The sequence below is a fragment of the Acanthisitta chloris genome, unplaced genomic scaffold, assembly GCF_000695815.1.
Source record: "Acanthisitta chloris isolate BGI_N310 unplaced genomic scaffold, ASM69581v1 scaffold18171, whole genome shotgun sequence".
NCBI classification, from domain to species: Eukaryota; Metazoa; Chordata; class Aves; order Passeriformes; family Acanthisittidae; genus Acanthisitta; species Acanthisitta chloris.
The window spans coordinates 33,167-53,171 of record NW_008654665.1 but is presented as its reverse complement, the minus strand read 5'-3'; the positions used below and the strand labels follow the sequence as shown (position 1 = coordinate 53,171).

At 40.2% G+C, this 20,005-nt stretch overlaps 1 protein-coding gene across 1 annotated transcript in view; it reads left to right on the top strand.

Moving 5' to 3' along the window:
- The first annotated feature begins 555 nt into the window (after positions 1–555).
- PTPN12 (protein tyrosine phosphatase, non-receptor type 12) overlaps positions 556–20,005 on the top strand; it is a 40,673-nt gene continuing 21,223 nt past the window's right edge. The window contains exons 1-9 of the mRNA XM_009083640.1: positions 556–624; positions 1,941–2,036; positions 3,674–3,712; positions 4,412–4,483; positions 5,444–5,503; positions 8,533–8,675; positions 10,674–10,740; positions 11,324–11,401; positions 11,492–11,590. Coding sequence (XP_009081888.1) covers positions 2,013–2,036; positions 3,674–3,712; positions 4,412–4,483; positions 5,444–5,503; positions 8,533–8,675; positions 10,674–10,740; positions 11,324–11,401; positions 11,492–11,590 — 582 coding nt within the window. The 5' untranslated portion in view covers positions 556–624; positions 1,941–2,012. The remainder of the gene's footprint in view (positions 625–1,940; positions 2,037–3,673; positions 3,713–4,411; positions 4,484–5,443; positions 5,504–8,532; positions 8,676–10,673; positions 10,741–11,323; positions 11,402–11,491; positions 11,591–20,005) is intronic.

Genomic DNA, 20,005 nt, shown 5'->3' with positions numbered 1-20,005 from the left:
TTGAGCTGTCACAGATAGAGCCAGGCTATCTGCTGCTTATCTGCTGTGTCTAGCTCAGAAGTGCACCCTAGCCCAGTGTTTGGGGGATAGAGGTCTTTCTGTGTCTGAGCAACACACCCCAGTGCATGTTTCCTGTTGCAATACTGTGCAGAGTCCTTTTTTGCAGGGGCTTTAAGACCTTGTACCTGCTTTTACTACACTCTGGTATTTTATTCCTTCTGCTTTCCCTATGTGTGCCTTGAATTCTTTCCATGGTGATCTGTGCGAGTATTGTGTAACTGCCATTTTTGTTGGCTTCTGATTAGGTGAATTTGCCTCATTGTTATGATTTGCTCTTGGATTTCCAAGATATTGTTCTCGGTGACCTTGAGCAGCAGAAGCACATAACTGTAGGCCCAGCTCTGCTTATCTCTACCTGAGTTGGTTTGCCATAAACGGAATGAACTGCCTTGCTTGTGTGACTTAACTTTGGGAAAGGATCTTTAATGTGCTATATACATTTACTGTTGTCATTCTTGTTTAAAAAACCCTCTAATTTTTATTCTAGTTGATCATAGCCGAGTTAAACTGACCTTAAAAACTCCACCACAAGATTCAGACTACATCAATGCAAACTTTATTAAGGTATGTATTTCTAATTTCACTGTTTTGATCTCCTTTTTTTTTCAAGCTTTTATTTCATGTCAGTGCAGTTTTAATATTACAGTCTGAGACAAGGATGTAAAGCTGTGAGGGAAGATACTCTGTTAGAATCATACAGCCATCTGGGTTGGAAGAGACCTTTAAGATCATCAAGTCCAACCATTAACCTGTCACTCTGCTTGAGCCCCTAAACCTAAACCACATCCTCCAGCACCTGGGAAGGTTTAGATGATTTGCAAACATGATGCCATTTATAATGCAGTTTTAAAAGTTTTATATTATTCTTAAGTGGAAATACAATGTCAAATACTTCATTTTTAAGTGACAGGCAAGCAAATTAGAAATTTATACCACAGGAAAATTCAGATGTGATTGTTTTAACAGTTGATAGTGTTGAAAACCCCCAATTTTAAGAGAATCTGATTTTAAGGATCATAGATGAGGTGTTTTGTGTGTGTTAATATATGCTTCTCACTGATCATGGCAGAAATATGGCAATGGAATTATGTGTAACATTCTTAAAGAGAAGCCAGAAGTTAACTGAAAGCCTCTTACACTTTTGTTTCAAAGTATTAGTATCTTGAGCTTTCTCTGTAGCTTTATCCTGATGCTGCTTCTGCACAATATTTATATCTACAAATTGGCACAGGTTGCCCAGGGAGGCTGTGGCTGCCCCAACCCTGGCAGTGTTCACAGCCAGGTTGGATGAGCCTTGAGCAACCTGCTCTGGTGGGAGGTGTCCCTGCCCAGGGCAGGAGGTTGGGACTAGATGATCTGTAAGGTCCATTCCAATTCCTGAAGTGCTATGATTCTACAATTTATTATTCAGAAACAGGTGTTCCTGTAATTCTCCCTGCTTGAATGTTCAGGGTGGAAAGCTGAACATTAAAGTCTTCAAGATTTATATAATACAAATTTTCAAGTGTTGTGGTTTAGGAATTGGTTACTGGGAGAGAGGAACTTGAATTTGTGCTGCTTTTAGCAGAGGGATTGTCAAATTTTCCTCATTGAATGTTTGAGCAACAAAGAAAATGCAGATTTAAAGGCAATCTTCAGAATCTGAACACACAGAAACTTACTCTCTGTGACAGTCTCTGGCAATAGCTGTTGTAATCTTGGACCCCTTGAGATCACCAGCAAAATTCCCACTAATGCAATCGGGACTCGTGTCATGTTCACCCTTCCTGTTGTGTATAAATAAGGGATATTTTAATTTTACAGAATTAAAACATTTTTTTGTAATTCAATGCAAATAAACTTTCTTTGTAAATATTAATTGTTCTTTTGTGCAATCCTAGGGAGTACATGGGCCAAAGGCATATGTTGCTACCCAGGGACCCTTAGCCAATACAGTAATAGACTTCTGGAGGATGATATGGGAATACAATGTTGCTGTAAGTACCTTCTTAAAAATTGGGTGTTACCTTATTTATGACTGTATATTTTTTCTCCTGAACTAGGTATTATTGTAAAAAATATTGGCAGTGAATCAGCTCACTTACTTCCCCAATATTGGGTTTTTTTGTGTAGTTTAAATAGCATTCTGGAAATAATCAATATAATTTATTTAATTTAATGACATAAATTCAAAGCGATAATTTTATGGAATAGATAGTAAATCCTTCAGGTTCTTGCTGTGTTACATCTCTCCTGTAGGAAACCTTACAATTTTGGCTTAATGTGGACTGACAAAGTCAAATACAGAAGCAGCATGTGAAGCAAAACCAAAACCACTTACCTTTCTATTTATTCTAATTTTGGGTTACTTACTGGTTTATATATTCTACATCTATTTAAACAGCTCTTGGCAGGAATTCACTTTTAAATACTGTTAAAATTGTATATGTTCAAGAAATTATTTCTGAAAGTACTCTTTGTTTATCAGACACTGAAATCATGGTCACTTACTGTCACAAATAGGTTACCTGGTGGTGCATTTTTCTTGTGCTATTCACTTTCATGTCTCTGAAATAGCTTCACCTAATAACTTTGATTCTTTGCTTCTATTTTCTCTAGTCTATGTCATTTGAAGCAAATATAGCTGTGCTTCTTCCAGTTGGCAAGTGGTTCTGTATTTTCATGATTAAAGTTAGAGTCTACAGTCAGACTGAATAAATGAGGTTTTTGGACAGGATTGCAATGAATTTGGGTTAAGTAGCCTTAAGATGTTGCATCAGTGATGTAGATTTTGTGAAGGATGAAACTTGGTTACTGTTTTAGAATTAAAAGCATTTTTGTGCAGGTAGGAAAATACTATCACAGACCAATCAGAGTTGGAAGGGACCCTTGAGGATCATCTGGTCCAACTCCTGTCCCTGCACAGGACATCCCTGACAATCACACCCTGTGCCTGAGAGCATTGGCCAAACTCCTCCTGAGCTCTGTCAGCCTTGGGGCTGTGACACTGCCCTGGGAGCTGTTCTGTGCCCAAACACCTCTGGGGGAAGAACCATTTGCTAATCTCCAGCCTAACCCCCCCCCGACACAACTTCAGCCCATTCCCTGAGTCCTGTCACTGGTTGCAGAGAGGTCAGTGCTGCCCCTGCACTTCCTTCTATGAGGAAGTTGTATCCAGTGATGAGGTCTGTCCTCAGTCTCCTCTTCTCCAGGCTGAACAGGCCAAGTGCCTCAGCCACTCCTCATGGCTGCCCCTCAAGGCTCTTCATCATTTTCGTTTCATCCTTTAGACACTCTCCAATAACTTCATATCTTTCTTATATTGTGTTGCCCCAAACTGCACTTGATATCCAAGGTGGGACTGTCCCAGCACAGAACAGAGCAGGACAATCACCTCCCTCTCCCTCTGGCAATGCTTTGCCTGATGCACCCCAGGACAGAATTGGCTCTCCTGGCTGCCAGAGCACACTGCTGACTCATATTCAACTTGCCATTGACAAGTATTGGTTAGTCTCTTCCATAGTAACCAGTTCAGGAGTATCAGGATCTGCCTGCTAGAAGCAAACCGTGAAGTGTCAGTTGAAGTTACTGGATCTAAAACCAGCTGACTCTGAGCATCTCTTTTTCTTTCCAGATCATTGTAATGGCCTGTCGAGAATTCGAAATGGGAAGGGTATGTATCCTAAACACAAAACTGAATAAGCTTTGGCTCTGTGTGTCAATACCTGTGAAGCTTCATGTCCCAAATCCGTAACTATGACAATAATATCCCAGATGGAATGAGATACATTTCTGTGCAGAGGAAGCAGTTAATGGGGCTGCATTTCTCAACTCCATTTGTAGTGTTACATTATTATTTAGATGCCATCCCAGTGCAATATGTGTTTATCTTCAGAACTGAACCAATGGTTTGTTTCTGGTCACATCACTGTAGCAAAAAAATTGTCTTGCTCTTTGTGGGACATTGACCAGCTATCAAAATCCGGAGTCTTTCAGAATTTCCTGTCAATTGATACAGCTGCAAAAACAGTTATTTTTTTTAATCTCTCTGCTTTATTCTTATGAACTTAGAAAGAGAAAAAAGGCTCTAGAATAGTGAATTCCCAACTTTTACGACAGCTAAATGTTGATTGCTCCCCTCTGTATGATCCTTGCTTGTGTGTGTGTGGGCAGACAAGAGGTTAACCTGTCTTCTGGCTGTATTTATTGATCATCTGGGCTCTTGGTTTTGTTTTTCTTCTGTTATCCGAAAGAAAAGATATTCTGCTATCTTAAAAGAAGCCCAGGCTTGTCATTCTGTCTGCTCTGCTTCTGCTAATCATCATCTTTCAGTACTGCACATGAATTAAATTAGGATTTTTTGCATTAACAGAAAAAGTGCGAACGTTACTGGCCTCTGTATGGAGAAGCAGCTGTAACTTTTGGACCTTTCCGTGTTTCTTGTGTAAGTATAGAGATTAGAAATTAATTTGGAAGGATTTCATGCTTTTTTAAACTTAATATAAGAGTTCAGCAAACAGTTTGTGTTACGAAAGACGTGCTTTTTTAATTGTTCAGTGCTAAATTTTACACATGGACTCAAAGGAGTGTTCACCTTCATGAGCACATCTCAGTTGTGTGGTTTTCTGAGTCCTCTACTATTGTTTTATTTAAAGTAGGGAACGTAAGTGCATTGGTCATGTGTTATTTGTGCATTATGCCTTCAGTTTTACATAGTGTAGTCTTGAATGTCTGTAGGCAATGTCTGTAGACTCAAGAAATCAAATACTCATGCAGTTGTTTTGACTTGTGTGTTCTGAATGTGCATGAGAAATGAAAGTAACACTGGAATAGGATCACAGAATAATCAGAGTTGAGCTGGAGCCTTGAGGATGATCTAGTCCAACCTCCTGACCCTGCAGAGGACATCCCCAAGAATCACACCCTGTGCCTGAGAGCATTGTCCAAGTGCTTGGCCTTGGTGCTTGTGACAATTATAGGTTCTTTTATTAAGGTTATAAACAGATTGTTTTGATCAAGTTGCATAAAGTTAATTAGCATGAATAAAGGAAATAGAAACAACTAGTTTTTTTAACTTGTTTCTGTTGGTGACACAGGTTTATTTGAAAATACTTTCTTTGCTTTTGTTGGTGCTTTTAAAATCAACCCAAAAATGAGTAGCAGGTCACCATGAGGTCTGAATCTTTTCCTGAAGGATTCCCAGGGGATAACTGTAAAGTAATCATAGATTAGTTCTGTGATTCCTAGAAGGTGAGGGAAACCTGATCATTTCCATTGCGTGTTCTGTCAGTGTTGCTAGGAGTTTTGATCTCAAACTACTGTAGATACAAACCCAGTATTATATCCTCTATGCTGCATATTGATTTTTTTCCCCTCCAATTCATTACTGTTTTCTCCTGTTTAGGAAGCTGAGCAAGAAAGGACAGATTACTTCATTAGAACATTATTACTTGAATTTCAAAACGTAAGTACAAGTCACTTCTGGTCCAACCTTCAGTGGTTGCTCAAAGGTCTCTAAAAATGATACAATGGCAGAAGCTCATGAAAGTATCTTCACTGGTTTAGGTGCTGACTCTGAATGTGTGTCCATGATTAAGTTTAGAAGTGATGTTAGAAGCTTAGAACATAAGGGAAGAGCAGTGAAACTTTCTTTTAAGTATGTTCTTGGTTTGCCAAAGGTGTCTCATGGTCTTCAATAGCATATGGTTACAACTAAAGAGCTCAGTCAGCCTAGGAGAATTTCACTGCTTAATCCAGCTGAAGATGTGATGACAAACTGAATCAAACTTGTCAAAAATCTATTTTCTCTAGTTAAGCTTCTCTTTAGGTAAAATCTCTGTACTTGTTAGAATTTGGCCTTGTACTTTGATTTATTGCCAAAAGAGTTTTACCATGGTAAAAGATAGTTCTGATGCACATTCACTTATTTGTATTGCCAAGTAAAAATAAAGTAACAATGTCAATGACTTAATGGGGGTTTTTCCCTAAAGTTTGTCACTCTAGCTTGTAAAAAGTTGTTCTTTTTGGAATTGAAATAGATATGATAAATATGGAGTGTTCTTTACTAAATGGAGTTGGATTGTCTTCTTGCTTGGAGTACTTTTGCATAGGGAAACTGCATGTGACATATGCATGGGTCAAGATAAAAATGTAGTTTTAAAAGGCAGCTCAAGGCTTCAGATTTCTTCAAGATTTGATATCCCAGTGTTCGAGATGTAGAACTGCCTTACCAGACCAGAACATGAGACCTACTTCATAAACCAAGTGTGTTACATTAATGGTGAAAATGGTCATATTTCCTCTGAAATGAAAGCACTTTCTCATGTAAATGTTAAGAATGAATGATTTAAGCTTGTCTTACAAACTTATACTGGAGTGCCAGATGTCAGATGACTTCAGTTGACTGAAAAGCCACTAGCAGTAAATCAAAGCTGTAGAGCCACCTTGTAAAAACATGAAGTTTTTATTAAAGTCTGTTTTACAGAGTATCTGCCATTTTAATTGGCATCCTGTATTAAGAAATTATTTATTACACCCTAGGTTCCTTTATGGTTATGTTTTCTTTAACAATGCTCTGTTCCATTTCAACAACTGATATCACAACAGTGAAAACTGCTTAACCACGAGAAGGAAATTTGGGGGGTAATTTTTGTCTGCAGTATCTTGCTAGGTGGTTGCAGTGGAATGCATTAAATTAATCAGTTTATTTCTATTAGTGCATCCTAAATGCTCATAAGTGACTGAGCTGTGAAAGGGCCCTGGGCTTTGAGGACTAGAGGGAATGGTCATAAGCTGAGACAGGGGAGAGTCAGATGAGATGTTAGGAGAAATGTTTTCCCTGTTAGGGTGTTCAGGCACTGGAATAGGTTCCTCACGGAGGTGGTGGAGTCACCATTCCTGGAAGTGTTTAAGAGGTGTCTGGATCTGACACTGGAGGATAGGGTTTAGGGTTTAGGGGTTCCAGCAGTGACAGGTTAATGGTTGGACTCCAACCTTGATGATTCTATGAAACCTTTTAGACAGCAGAAATTCTGCATAGTTACCAGAGCTGGGAACATGTTGCACTTCAAAACAGAACTCAAGAGATAACAAAAACCCCAAAGCAGAACCTGCATTACTTTTAATACCTGAATATTGTGAGAACTAGTTACTTCAGAAACTGTAGCTAAGATATACATTTTACTTGCATATACTATACATGCAAATCATATTTAGCTATTTGACTTTCACGAGTTGTGTCCCAGTTAGATATCTGTGTACTGCTTAAACACTAAGGAGCAACAAAACGCTGCAGTTTGTGCTCTGCTTTTGATCTTAGCAAGGAGCCTGAAGTTTATGTTCCTATGAGGAGCAATGTAACTGAAAAGATTAAGAAGTTATGTTCATATTCAATCTGTGCATCTGATAGGTAGCAAATTTGCTTCAGGATTTCTGGGAAACATATTTTGTCAATGGATTACAGATTTTTTCATCTTACTTTGAAGAGTTCTAAGCGTAGCCTTGCACTGGGGAGGAAGAAGTGTGTTTGTGGTATAAAGGCATATCCTTTTAAGTTTTCTGGGTTTTTTTTCCAGAATAATGGTAAGTTTTGTCACTTCTGTAGCATTTGCAGTGGGGTGTCAAATAAAAACTATGCAAAAGAATTTAGAATTCATGTAAATATATAGAGTTAGTCTAGTTTCTACAAGGAAAACCAGTTTGGCTGAAACTTGATTATTTTCAAGAATGAACCCTGGTGTTTTAGCTTCAAAGTGGCAGTGAAAAAAGGACTATGAGGGTTCTTTTTCATTTTCATGTAAAAATAAATTCAGATGCTTTTTCTGTCAGTTCTGCCTATGTGAAAAATCACTGGTCTTTTTATGTGTACTTAAGTGACATTTCTTGGTGGACCTGAACAGGTAGCTCTAACTCTTCTTTCTTACTGACCTTGGGTTTACATAATGATCCAGATTTTGGAATTCTTTTTTTTCTTAGGCTGGATTTTCTCTTGTCTTTACTAGCTATGGCATTTCCACAGGCCTGGGAGAAGTCCAGCATCAAAACTAGCTAATTTTCCATGTTCTAAGGGGCTGCTGTATTGCTTCTCAAATAGCTAAACAAGAGATAGCACAGGTCTTGAGAGTTGTAACCTACAACATTGATCCAAAAAAAACCCCTTCAATGTAGTCTTTTCCTGTCTTTCTCCCTTTCCAAGTTGAAGACTGGAAATGCATCTTTTAACATGGTGCAGTGTTGTGGGTCCTTTAACCCATATATTGGAGAGAGGCTTCTGAAATCTGTCTCATAGTGCAATTTCTTATGCATTAGCAGCACTCAAAATACTACTTCAGAATTTCTCTTCTGTTTTTCTAAGTGGTATAAGCTGGAGGGTTTTTTAATATAGAAAGTGACTTTGCTTGTCCTTGCTTAATCATGCAAAAAGTGAAGGTTCATAGAACTACTGATTTCATACAAACTCAAATCTGTGTTCTCATTAACATCTCTCTCCCTTAGGAGACTCGTAGTGTCTATCAATTTCATTATGTCAACTGGCCTGACCATGATGTCCCTTCGTCTTTTGATTCTATTCTGGACATGATCAACTTGATGAGACAGTACCAGGAACATGAAGATGTGCCAATTTGCATACACTGCAGGTATAAAATACATTTATTTTTAAATTGGATATGCATTTTGATATGTTGAAGCCTAGACTTTTGGGTTGAGCTGCACTAAATCAGCATTTATTTACATTAGTTTAAAAGACACCCAGCTCCTCATGTCGAAACTTCAATGAACATCACAGTCTTCATTTTCTTAAAACTGATGCCACAGTGCAATTTTGCTTCTGTTTCAGTTTAAGATAGATTATCAGTCAGAAAAGAATGAGCCCTTGAAAGGGAAACTGTTTTGTGGTTCTTAAGACGTGCAAATCCTCATGAGGACAAAACAGATTTGGAAGATCATTGCAAATCAGATATGGGAGTGAAGGCTCCGTTCTCAATAGGAGAGGCTACGTAGCAGGGGCATCACTAAGGACTCTGTCTTCTCATAGGACAGAAAAGATCTTTAATGAGCAGACTGTAGTTTCCAGTTGGGAAGTCTTCAGGTGTTTTCTGTTCTGCCATTGACATGTCTGTCATTAAACTTGGACAAGATGGGGTCACCAGTGGGTTCCACAGGGCTCTGTCTTAGGCCCAGTGCTCTTCAATATCTTCTTAAATGACTTGGACACAGAACTTGAAGGACTGTGGAGTAAATTTGCAGATGATACAACATTTGGAGGAGCTGTTGACTCCCTTGAAGGCAGAGAGGCCTTGCAGAGAGACCTGGACAAATTAGAGGTCTGGGAAATCACCAACCATATGAAGCTTAACAAGGGTGAGTGCAGGATTCTGCGTCTGGGATGGGACAACCCTGGCTATATGGACAAACTGAGGAATGAGATGCTGGAAAGCAGTGCTGGGAAAAATGGACCTGGGGGGTCCTTGTTGATGGCGAGTTGAGTACAAGTCAGCAGTGTGCCCTGGCAGCCAGGAGGGACATCGTGTCCTGGGGGCATCAGGCAAGGCATTGCCAGCCAGCTGAGGGAGGTGATTGTCCTGCTCTGCTCTGTGCTGGGGCAGCCTCATCTTGGATATTGTGTGCAGTTTGGGGCAACACAATGTAAGAAGGATATTAAGTTATTGGAGAGCATCCGAAGGAGGCAATGAAGATGGTGAAGGGCCTTGAGGGGAAGCCACGTGAGGAGTGACTGAGGTCACTTGGTGTGTTCAGCCTGGAGGAGACTGAGGGAAACCTCATTGCTGGATACAACTTCCTCACAGAAGGACGTGGAGGGGCAGCACTGACCTCTTCTCTCTGGCAACGAGTGACAGGACCCAAGGGAATGGGCTGAAGTTGAGTCAGGGGAGGGTTAGGCTGGAGATTAGCAAATGGTTCTTCCCCCAGAGGTGTTTGGACACTGAACAGCTCCCAGGGCAGTGTCACAGCCCCAAGCCTGATAGAGCTCAAGAATGCTCTCAGGCACAGGGTGTGATTGTCAGGGATGTCCTGTGCAGGGCCAGGAGTTGGGCTAGATGATCCTCACCCTTCCCTTCCAACTCTGATTGCTCTGTGATTCTGTAAGATTCTGACTGTAGAAGCAGTGGTAACCAGGAATAGTGTGATGAAAGAAAGAGGTAATAAAATTGTCAGCATCGAAGCATCTTTCATGGCTGTAGTTCTAAATGGCTGTGAAAAACTTGCATTAAAAGCTTCATTTTGTATTTTGCACTCCTGACATTTTTATTGTCAGGACCAACTCTGATTGCTCTGTGATTCTGTAAGATTCTGACTGTAGAAGCAGTGGTAACCAGGAATAGTGTGATGAAAGAAAGAGGTAATAAAATTGTCAGCATCGAAGCATCTTTCATGGCTGTAGTTCTAAATGGCTGTGAAAAACTTGCATTAAAAGCTTCATTTTGTATTTTGCACTCCTGACATTTTTATTGTCAGGACATTATAGTGCCAGGTTGAGTGAGCTTAAAATGATAGTTGAGGGATTTGGATAATTTCTTTTTTTTTTTTTCATATAGACTGTGGAAATCTAAAGCTTCTGGTGTGTTTTTAACAAATTAAAATAACCTCTAACACATAACTGTTTATGTTCATAGTGCAGGGTGTGGAAGAACAGGAGCCATCTGTGCCATAGATTATACATGGAATTTGCTTAAAGCTGGGGTAAGGAATCTTGAAAGAAGTCTTGTGGCATTCTGTGGTTTCATAACAGTGATTGATTGAGCTTCTAAGGCTTCTAAAATAGTGAAACGTTTGAGATGTTCCGGAACTCTCTTGACAGGTTGGATGTGGAATTTCATTGCATTCAGGCTTTAGTGTGAACTTCATTTCCTTTGACAGCAAGTTTTTATCTAAAAGGGTCGCTGTAAAATTCTAATTTTTAAAACATAAAAGTGATTTTTGCATCGCTCAGGTTCTCTGATTAATCTTTTAGCTCATGATGATATTTCAAATATAAAGGGATAACGTCATTCTGGGATTTTTAGGTTATGGAGCGTCATTAATTTAGCAGTGTCATATTAGTGACATTGGATGCCTCATTTTGAAATTACTTGAAATGCTCTCACTGGTCTAAATCAAGTGTCAATTTGGAGTTGCTTTTAAAACATGCCATAGTTGCAGTGTGGAGAGAACAGATTAGCTTTACCTGCAAAAGTTAGGCCTGTTTTTGGATGTCCAACAGCTGTTGTATTGTTGTTCTGACAAACAGATATGTCAATGTAATTGCCTTGCTTCTGTGTTTCAGAAAATACCTGAAGAATTCAATGTATTTAATTTAATACAGGAAATGAGGACACAAAGGCATTCTGCAGTACAGACAAAGGTATGGTTTGTCTTAAACTCAGTGTAATAACACATCATTATTCTTTGTTGAGATCTCATGCACTAATTTTCACCTGGTACCCTGTTCTAGGAGCAGTATGAACTTGTCCATCGAGCCATAGCACAACTGTTTGAAAAGCAACTGCAAAAATACGAGAGTTGTGCGGACTGGAAGATTGCAGATGGAGTGGTATGTGTCTGTCCTCTATGAGTTTCAATCAGTTGTAGCTGTTTGCTTCTGATCAAGACTTTCCTGTGAAGTCTAGTTTTTAAAGTTAAGTGTTCAATGGTGCTAAGGCACAGAACCGGTTTGGATTACAGAGAGGACACTGAGGTGCTGGAGCTGGCCCAGTAAAGGGCAATGAGGCTCACTAAAGGTCTAGAAAACATGAAGAAAGACTGAAGGAATTGGGTTTGTTTAGCCTTATGAAGAGGCTCAAGGGTGACCTTTACTCGAGCTCTGCCAGGGTTAGGTTAGATATTAGGAAGAGATTTTTATGGAGAGAGTAATGCGGCATTGGAATGTGCTGCCCAGGGAGGTGGTGGATTCACCATCCCTGGAGGTTTTCAAGCTGAGACTGATGTGGCACTTAGTGCCATGGTCTAGTGACCACGGTAGGGTTGGACTGGATGATCTTGGAGGTCTTTCCCAGCGTGGTTGATTCTGTGATTCCATGGGTCTCTGCAACTCCTGACAGGGTTGGAGAGAGGTGCAGGGAGAGAACTAGAGGGATTGGCCTTGAGCGAGACAGGGGAGAGTCAGATGAGATGTTAGGAGAAATGTTTTCCCTGTTAGAGAAATATTGCCCAGGGAGGTGGTGGAGTCACCATCCCTGGAAGTGTTTAAGAGGTGTCTGGATGTGGCACTGGAGGATATGGTTTAGGGGTTCCAGCAGTGACAGGTTAATGGTTTGACATGATGATCTTAGAGGTCTCCTCCAACCTTGATTCCATGATTCTACAAGTGGATTTTGCTGAGCAGGGACAGTGAGGCTGTATTCAAGTTCCGTGGAGGACTTGGCTGTAAAAGCTGAGTCAGGTAATTAAAGGAATATTTACAACATATACCAAATGCATTTGCATTGGGGGAAGCAATGGAAAGAATTATAGTATGGATGAAATGAATAACTCTTAAGACTTGAATTGTGAAATGTGCCCTTACCTTGGGCAGGTGACAGTAGTTGTCAGCTGAGCTGTTGCTTTGACTGTCAGTGCTTTGCCCAATTCTGACATATTGGCAGCAAATGAAACTTTATGTCAAGCCTGACCTTTGGCAAATTGCTTGTTAGACAGTATGATAAAGAGCAAGTTAAAAACAGAAGTCCAGCCTACACACAGATATTTATATACAAATAAAAATAAATGGCTACACAAAAGTGTACATAGAGGAATTCTTCCTGGTCTACCATTAGTTTAAACTCTCAAAAGGGAAAGGTTTTTTCTTCCTTTCCCCAATGTAGTGTTGGGCCCAATTTTCAATCAGTAGATAAGTGTTGATCTGACTCTTCAACTGAAACTTGAGTATTGCATGTTGTTCTGCCTTGGTCTTGGCCCAACACAGCCTCAGTGTAGTTGAGCAGGTCTGGCAGTGTAAGGTCTTATTAAGTTCTCATGCTGTGTTGAAGTTCTATTTGCATTGTAATACATTGTGGGGAAGAAAAGTAAGTTCCAGGAAGCTTCATGCTCTGCCCTTTTAACAAAGCAGAAAAAAAAAGTGGAAAAATTATATTCTTCATCGGTAATAACAGTGTTTGAGGATTTTCCTGTCTTTGTGTCCTCCCACTTTAAATTTCGTGCTCCCTATGGGTTTTCTTCCCTTTTTAATGTTTGGCTATATTTTCTTGGCTGCTATTGGGAACTTTTGGGATCAAAATATTCTTTCTCTCCCCCACAGTCCACTCTGTACCACCCTTCATCCCTGGATTGTGTTGTGTTCATTCAGTGGTTTTAGCTGTCCCTTCAGTGCCTTGGTAGTGTCGATTTTGTAGCTCTAGAAAGAGTAGTATATTCAGGACCTTTTGAAATATCTGGAGGCAATTTTAAATCTGCTTTTATTAATGAACATCCCTTTAATTCTAGGGATTTAGCTGTGCAAAACTTTGCTTTCTAGGAAGTCTAGAATGCTTTTTAATCTTGGAAAAAAGGCATACACCCTTCTGATAACCACTAAGAATTTATATCAGTTCAGGCAGTACTTTGGGATCTTTAGTCATGACAAGACTAGGTTTGATTAAGGTGATCTGTGAATGAGTGTGACAGGGATTGAATGTGCAGATTTATTCGCTTTGTACAGAACTAATTACTTGTGCTTTGGTCATAAAATAATAGGTAGATCAGTGTACTGCACCTTCTGGTTATTTGACTTTGATCTGACCTATGTCTGCACTCTTACATAGAATCAAAAATGCCTCTTATTTATCTATTAACTCTTACTATATATACTACATTACTTATGTATCCCAGAACATGAGTTAGGTGGTGACACAGTATGTGGTACTGTGCCTGTGGCAAAGGCAAATGCTGTCTGTAGCACAGCTCTGAGAGATTTGCTGACTGAGTAATAAAACAGGAGCAGAGAGATGATGTATGGGTCATGTGCATGGGGGTGAGATGGGGAGAGATCCCAGCTCTGAAGAGGCAGCGATGGAGTGTGAGTTTTACTTGGATGTGATCTTGGTTTACAATCAATAAGTTGTAAAGGAAATTGAATCTTGGCAATTATTTGGAAACTGATAAGAGCAGAGAATGTAATGTCATTGTGTGGGTACTTTGCAGCTTGAATACTGTCTGCAGGTCAAGTCTGCTTATCTCAGAAGCATATTGCAGCATTCAAACATTAAAAAACTGGACGAGGATCAAAGGTGTGGGAAGGCTCCAGATTGAGGTGGAGAAGAAATGGCTGAAATTAGATACAATAGAGGCTAAGTAAAAGTGCAAAGCTGATTTCCATTAACCTTTCCTAAAGGGTATCAGTGAGACCTTGGCAGACTTAATAGCAAAGCAACATGTGTAAAAAATGCAATGTGAAACTGCAGAGCTCCTTGCTGCTGAAAGCCTGTAGTTTTGAGGTGAATATCTCCCCATCTTGGGACCTTCTTCCATGAATTTGCCCAACCTCTGACCTACGAAATTCCAGAGGTGCAGTCTTTTGGAGAACATCCTAGGGAAGGATCCCTGCATGCCTGTGCTGACCTTTTTCTTCCCTGTAAGCTTCCTTTTGGGCACTGCTGGAAACCCAGCAAAATAAATCTTTCAGTCTGACTAGGTAGAGCCTTTTTTGCATTGGGAAATGGTGCTTCTTCCTATTGTTGCTTGCATGTTTCTGCAGGAAGGTTGATGGGAAAAGAGTCTCATAGGTGAAGAATTTCTGTATCTAAAAATTAAGTACTTAAATATGCCACTGTCCAGTTATTAGGAAGTTTGTCTTCAGGGAATTAACTGGTGTAGGCTTAGCTTCTCTTTTGGTTTTGTAAGAAAGTCTTCTACCTCACATATCCACTAAAACATTTGCTTGCAGCTTTAACCTGATTGTCAGAACTTTGAGGCCCACTTGAGACAGTGTTTTTGCTATTCTGAAAAACCTCCCTTTTTTTTTGTCCTCCAAAGGTGTTATGTAGCATCTGCTTGTTGTCCATAATGTCTGATTTTCTCCAGAAATTTTCTAGTTTGTTTTCTCTTAAAAACCAAGCAAACATTCTGGTATGTGTCTTAGTTAAAAAACTAATTGATACAGGAAGTTTTCAAATAATTTTATGAAACAAAGTGTAATATTCGGAGATGCCTTCACAGATCTTGCTCTGCCCGCAGATGCTACAGCAACTGTAGAATCTTGAGCACCTAAAGGGTTTTAATTATGTCCAGTGGAAACAATTGCAGATAAAGTAGTCTCCCTACTTTGGTTATATTCCTGTTAGTTAAATAGGAGATACCAGTGGGCTGAAAAGGAAATGTTTCATTTTCTCTATTTTGATAAGACTCTGAAGAGTTGGAGTGTTCTGTAGAGTTGGTTTCATGGTTTTGTTGTGCAATTGCTGTTCTCATTTGAAGCAGGGTTGGAAATGAATCGAGTTTCTGAGGCTTTGTGAGCAGGACTTGCCAGTAACATCCCAGTGAAAAGTTAATCAGATTGGCAGCCAGTGGCAGTATTCATAGGGAAGTGGCTCAGACACAATCCTGAACGTGTGTTCCTGTGAGCTTGCCAGCATTGCCCTGCTGGAAACAATACTGTACAAAGTCAACAGCAAGGCATGCAGTGTTTGGAAATAGACTTATGATGGGGTTAGAATTTCTATTAGAGCTTGAGAGAAGGATTTGAAATGAAGTTTGCTGATGATACAACACTGGAAGGAGTGGCTGATGCCTCAGAGGGCTGTGATGCCCTTCAGAGGGACCTCAACAGGTTGGAGAGATGGGCAGAGCAGAACCAACTGAGATTCAACAAGGGGCAAGTGCAGAGTCTCCTCCAGTCTTGATGCTCCTCTGGTTGGTTTTGTCAGTACTGCTGTGGAAATACTACACTTGGTGGTGTGTTAGGAAGCTTCGAAACATATGTGAACTGACTATTCTTGATCATCTGATAAAATATTGGTCAGATTTGTATCTGTAAAATATTTTAGGAGTTATTTGAGAAGCTTCTTCTGAAGTGAACTGTGTTTGTCTTGGAAGGTCCAAATCAGATGGAATTCCATCGATATGTATGTAGGAAAAGGAAAATTGATTAAAAGGCAAACAGCCAAGTTTGCTATCTCTTCAGAAATATTTCTTGTTGGATTGTGTCTCTTGATAGTAACAAGCATGTTACAGTGCTGCAAGTCCTTGTTTTGGCCTTCCCCAGGAGCTGAAGCTTGTATGAATAAGCACTCTCTCCAAAATCTGGCATTGGTAGTACTCTGAAGTGTCTCTTGCATTTCTTGCTGTAAAAGTGACAGAATTCTGTTGCTGTGGTCAATTGCACTTTTAGGATTCCTGGAGGAATGAGCTGCTATAAGAAAAACGTTGATATTTAAAATGTTAAAGGTTTAGAAACTCTAAGTGAAAAGACTTTGTTAGTATTCTCTTTGCTGTTTTGCAGCTTGGAAAGATATTTTTCCATTGTAGCATTCTGAAAAATCCTATGTGTCTTTGGAGACACTTATCTTCTCTCTTCTGCTTGGCATGTTTTATTTAATCTGAGTTGCTTGAGTGTATCATTTCAGTCTGAAGTGTTTCTCTTTTTATCTGCTGATGCTCAGTGATTCCCATGCTGCTTTATGATAAGGGAAAAGGAATGCCTCAACTCCTTTTAAGGGAAAACATGAGATGGCTTCTGGAGGAGTCTTTGCAGTAAGTTAGCCAGTACAGAAAGCTTCTGAATGACATGAAATATTTCCACTTGAGACACTGAGTTTTTTGAAAGAAAATTATACATTGCCATTCCTGGAAAAAGGTACAGGATTGCAGGCAGTGTGTGTGAAACCTCAGGCTAAGACTGTGATCCTCTATTTGCTTGAAGGTTAGGGACAGCTCTCTTGGGTGATTCAGCCATTGGAGAAAGCAGCTGAGGGAAAGACTCACCCTTGGGAGATGATAGCATAGCTTAGGTCACCTTAGCAAGTTGATTTCAGACACTGCATCGACAGCATCCCTGGAAGTGTTTAGGAGGTGTCTGGATCTGACACTGGAGGATCTGGTTTAGGGTTTAGGGGTTCCAGCAGTGACAGGTTAATGGTTAGACTCAGTGATCTTAGAGGTCTCCTTCAGCCTTGATGATTCTATGATAAAGACACACAGGTTGGAAAGAGGTCCTATTCCTTTGTTTATCCATGTATTGCTCATGCTCCTGTCTTAGAGAAAAGCCTGCCATGGTAGGATAGGTATCTTCCCTAAGAAAACAGGTGCTGCCCTGAACACTCATTTCACTGAATGGCACATTGGTTAATCCAGTTTTAAGAAATTATTCTGTATGATGACTCCTGCAGACTATGCGTGTTGTCCTGGTTTGTCTAAGCTGATACTTCTATACATTGTGTTCTGCCCGAGAATGCAACATCTGTCTAGAGAAGCCAAGAGAGTGTCGACTGATGTCGATAAGCTGTGATTAGGAAGGCTGTGGAAGGCTTTTTCTTAATGCTGCCATCTGCTCTTCTCTGCAGATGCAGTCATCGCAGTGAGGTACCCTATATTCACTTTTAGGGTTGAGCTTCCTCATTTCTACTCCATATTAGTTTTCCTTTGTCTTTGCCTGTTCACTTATTTTGATACATGACAGGGAAATCTGTGAATTGATAGCACTCCAGGGTGCTCAGAATACTGGTTGGTCCCTATCTCTTGTGACACAGAGCTGAGGACAAGTAGCAGACTTGCTCTGAGCGTTTAGCCAGCAGCATTTCTTCAGTCAAAACCAAGAAGAGCTCCACGGAGCACAATTACTTGAAAAGGTTGCAGCAGCATTAAGTTGATATGAGCACTATTTTCTTTCCTGCATGGGTTAGTGCATTTGGTTACTGCTTTAAACTTTCATCATCTTCAGCTTTTGAAGAAAAATCATTCACTTACTGGGGATTGACTTGCCTAGAATCATCAAGGTCAGAGACCATCTCTAAAATCATCGAGCCAACCATTAGCCTGTCACTGCTGGAACCCCTAAAACATATCCTCCATTGGCAGGTCCAAATGTCTCTTAAACACTTCCAGGGATGGTGACTCCACCACTTACCTGGGTAAAATGAAGGTAAACAAAGCCTTCACAGAAACATTAATCAGTTGACCTAATTAAGTGAAGTATGTTATTTTTTGGTGACAATAATTCCTGTACCATTCTTGCTCATCATTTGATATAATTAAAGCAGTGAATGGATCTGGAGTTTAATCCAATGCACAAGTGAAAGCCTTGGAACATCTATCTGCCTGAAGCCTTCCCAGTGCACAAAGTTGGGGTAACCACTGACTTCTCTGGGGTTAAATTTAAAAGCACCATTTTGTGTGTGGGTTTTTGTTGGGTTTTGTTTGTTTGGGATTTTAATGGTTTTATATCAAGGAATTACTTTGTAAACTCTCCATGGTTGTGTATGTGCCATGGACATTTGAGTTTATACACATTTTTGTAGGGTGTATCTATAAGTTTTACTACTGGTAGCAAAAAAGCTCCTTCTGCTTGTCTCAGCTAGAAACAGCTTCTTACTGTACACAAAGAGTTTTAAAAGACTTAGACATATGTTAGCTTCTTTAATAAGCTGTTTCTTCCTCCTGTGAGAAAAACATATCTCAGGAAACATTCTATTCACAAACACTTGACTTTACAAACATAGGAGGACAGGGATGCAGCTGCTGGTTTGTTTTCTGGACAAGTTAGTCTACACCACAGCCAATGGCACACCCTGTCCCTGGCCAATACCCTGTAGAAAAACTGAGTGCATAAATAAGAAATCTGTTCCTCAAAACTTCTGTGCTGGTGGAACTGAACTGGGATACTTTTCTGATCTGTTGTAGGATGGAGAAGGTGATGAGGGAGAGGAGCTCTTGTGGAGTCTCACTCTTTCTAATGTCTAGGAACACCCTCTTAGGATACGAGGGCCTGCATTTAGTTTACAGATCAAGCATAGCATTCATACTTCTGTGGTATCTCAGCAGCTGCTTTAGTCATTCTGCTTTTTTGGACAGTGACTCTTTGGGCACTGTGTATTGATAAAAGCACTGAGGTTTAAGGTAGTGCTGGTGCAATAAATCATATAATCATAGAATTTAAGTGTTGGAATGGACCTTACAGATCATCTAGTCCCAACCCCTTCTGCCATGGGCAGGGACACCTCCTCACTAGATCAGGTTGCTCAAGGCCTTATCCAGCCTGGCCCTGAGCACCACCAGGGTTGGGGCAGCCACCACGTCCCTGGGCAGCCTGTTCCAATGTCTCACCACCCTTACAGTAGAAAACCTTTTTCTTATATCTAACCTAGACTTCCCCTCCTTCAGTTTGAATCCATTACCCCTTGTCCTGTCATGGCAGTTCCTAACACAGAGTCCCTCTCCAGCTCCTTGTAGGCCCTTCAGATATTGAAAAGTTGCTCTGAGGTCTCCACACAGTCTTCTCTTCTCCAGCCCCAACTTCCTCAGCCTGTCCTCATACGAGAGATGTTCCAGTCCCCTCAGAAGGTGTTTGACTTGCAATAAATGTTGTTCATTAAAGGCTAGAATGATACAAACCCCAATATACTGAGTATTTTGAAGCCTAGTTCACTTTGTTTTGAGAGCCAACCAACAGATAATCCCAGTTCAGTAAGGTACAGCACGATCAGTTAGCCTGATGTGGCTATTGGTCTGTTATCAATTACCCTGGGAAAACCAAAAATTGTTATTAGTAGAAGTAACAGGGACTTAAGGAAACAATATATTCTGACATGAATACAAAAGAAGTTCTGGGCTATTTGGCAAGTTGATCAAGAGTGTGCTTTGATGATGCAAAATGTAAATGCTCAGCTCTGGAAACAAAAAGAGGTAGAGTTTGGTTTGGAACGGAGGCTTTGTGTGTGCTTTATGCGTCTAAGCTCCAAACGTAGTCAGCAGGGCTGGTTGTTCTGTCACCTTAATCCCCAGTTCACTGGCTGGTCTCTTAGTGGTGGCTGAAAAGCTG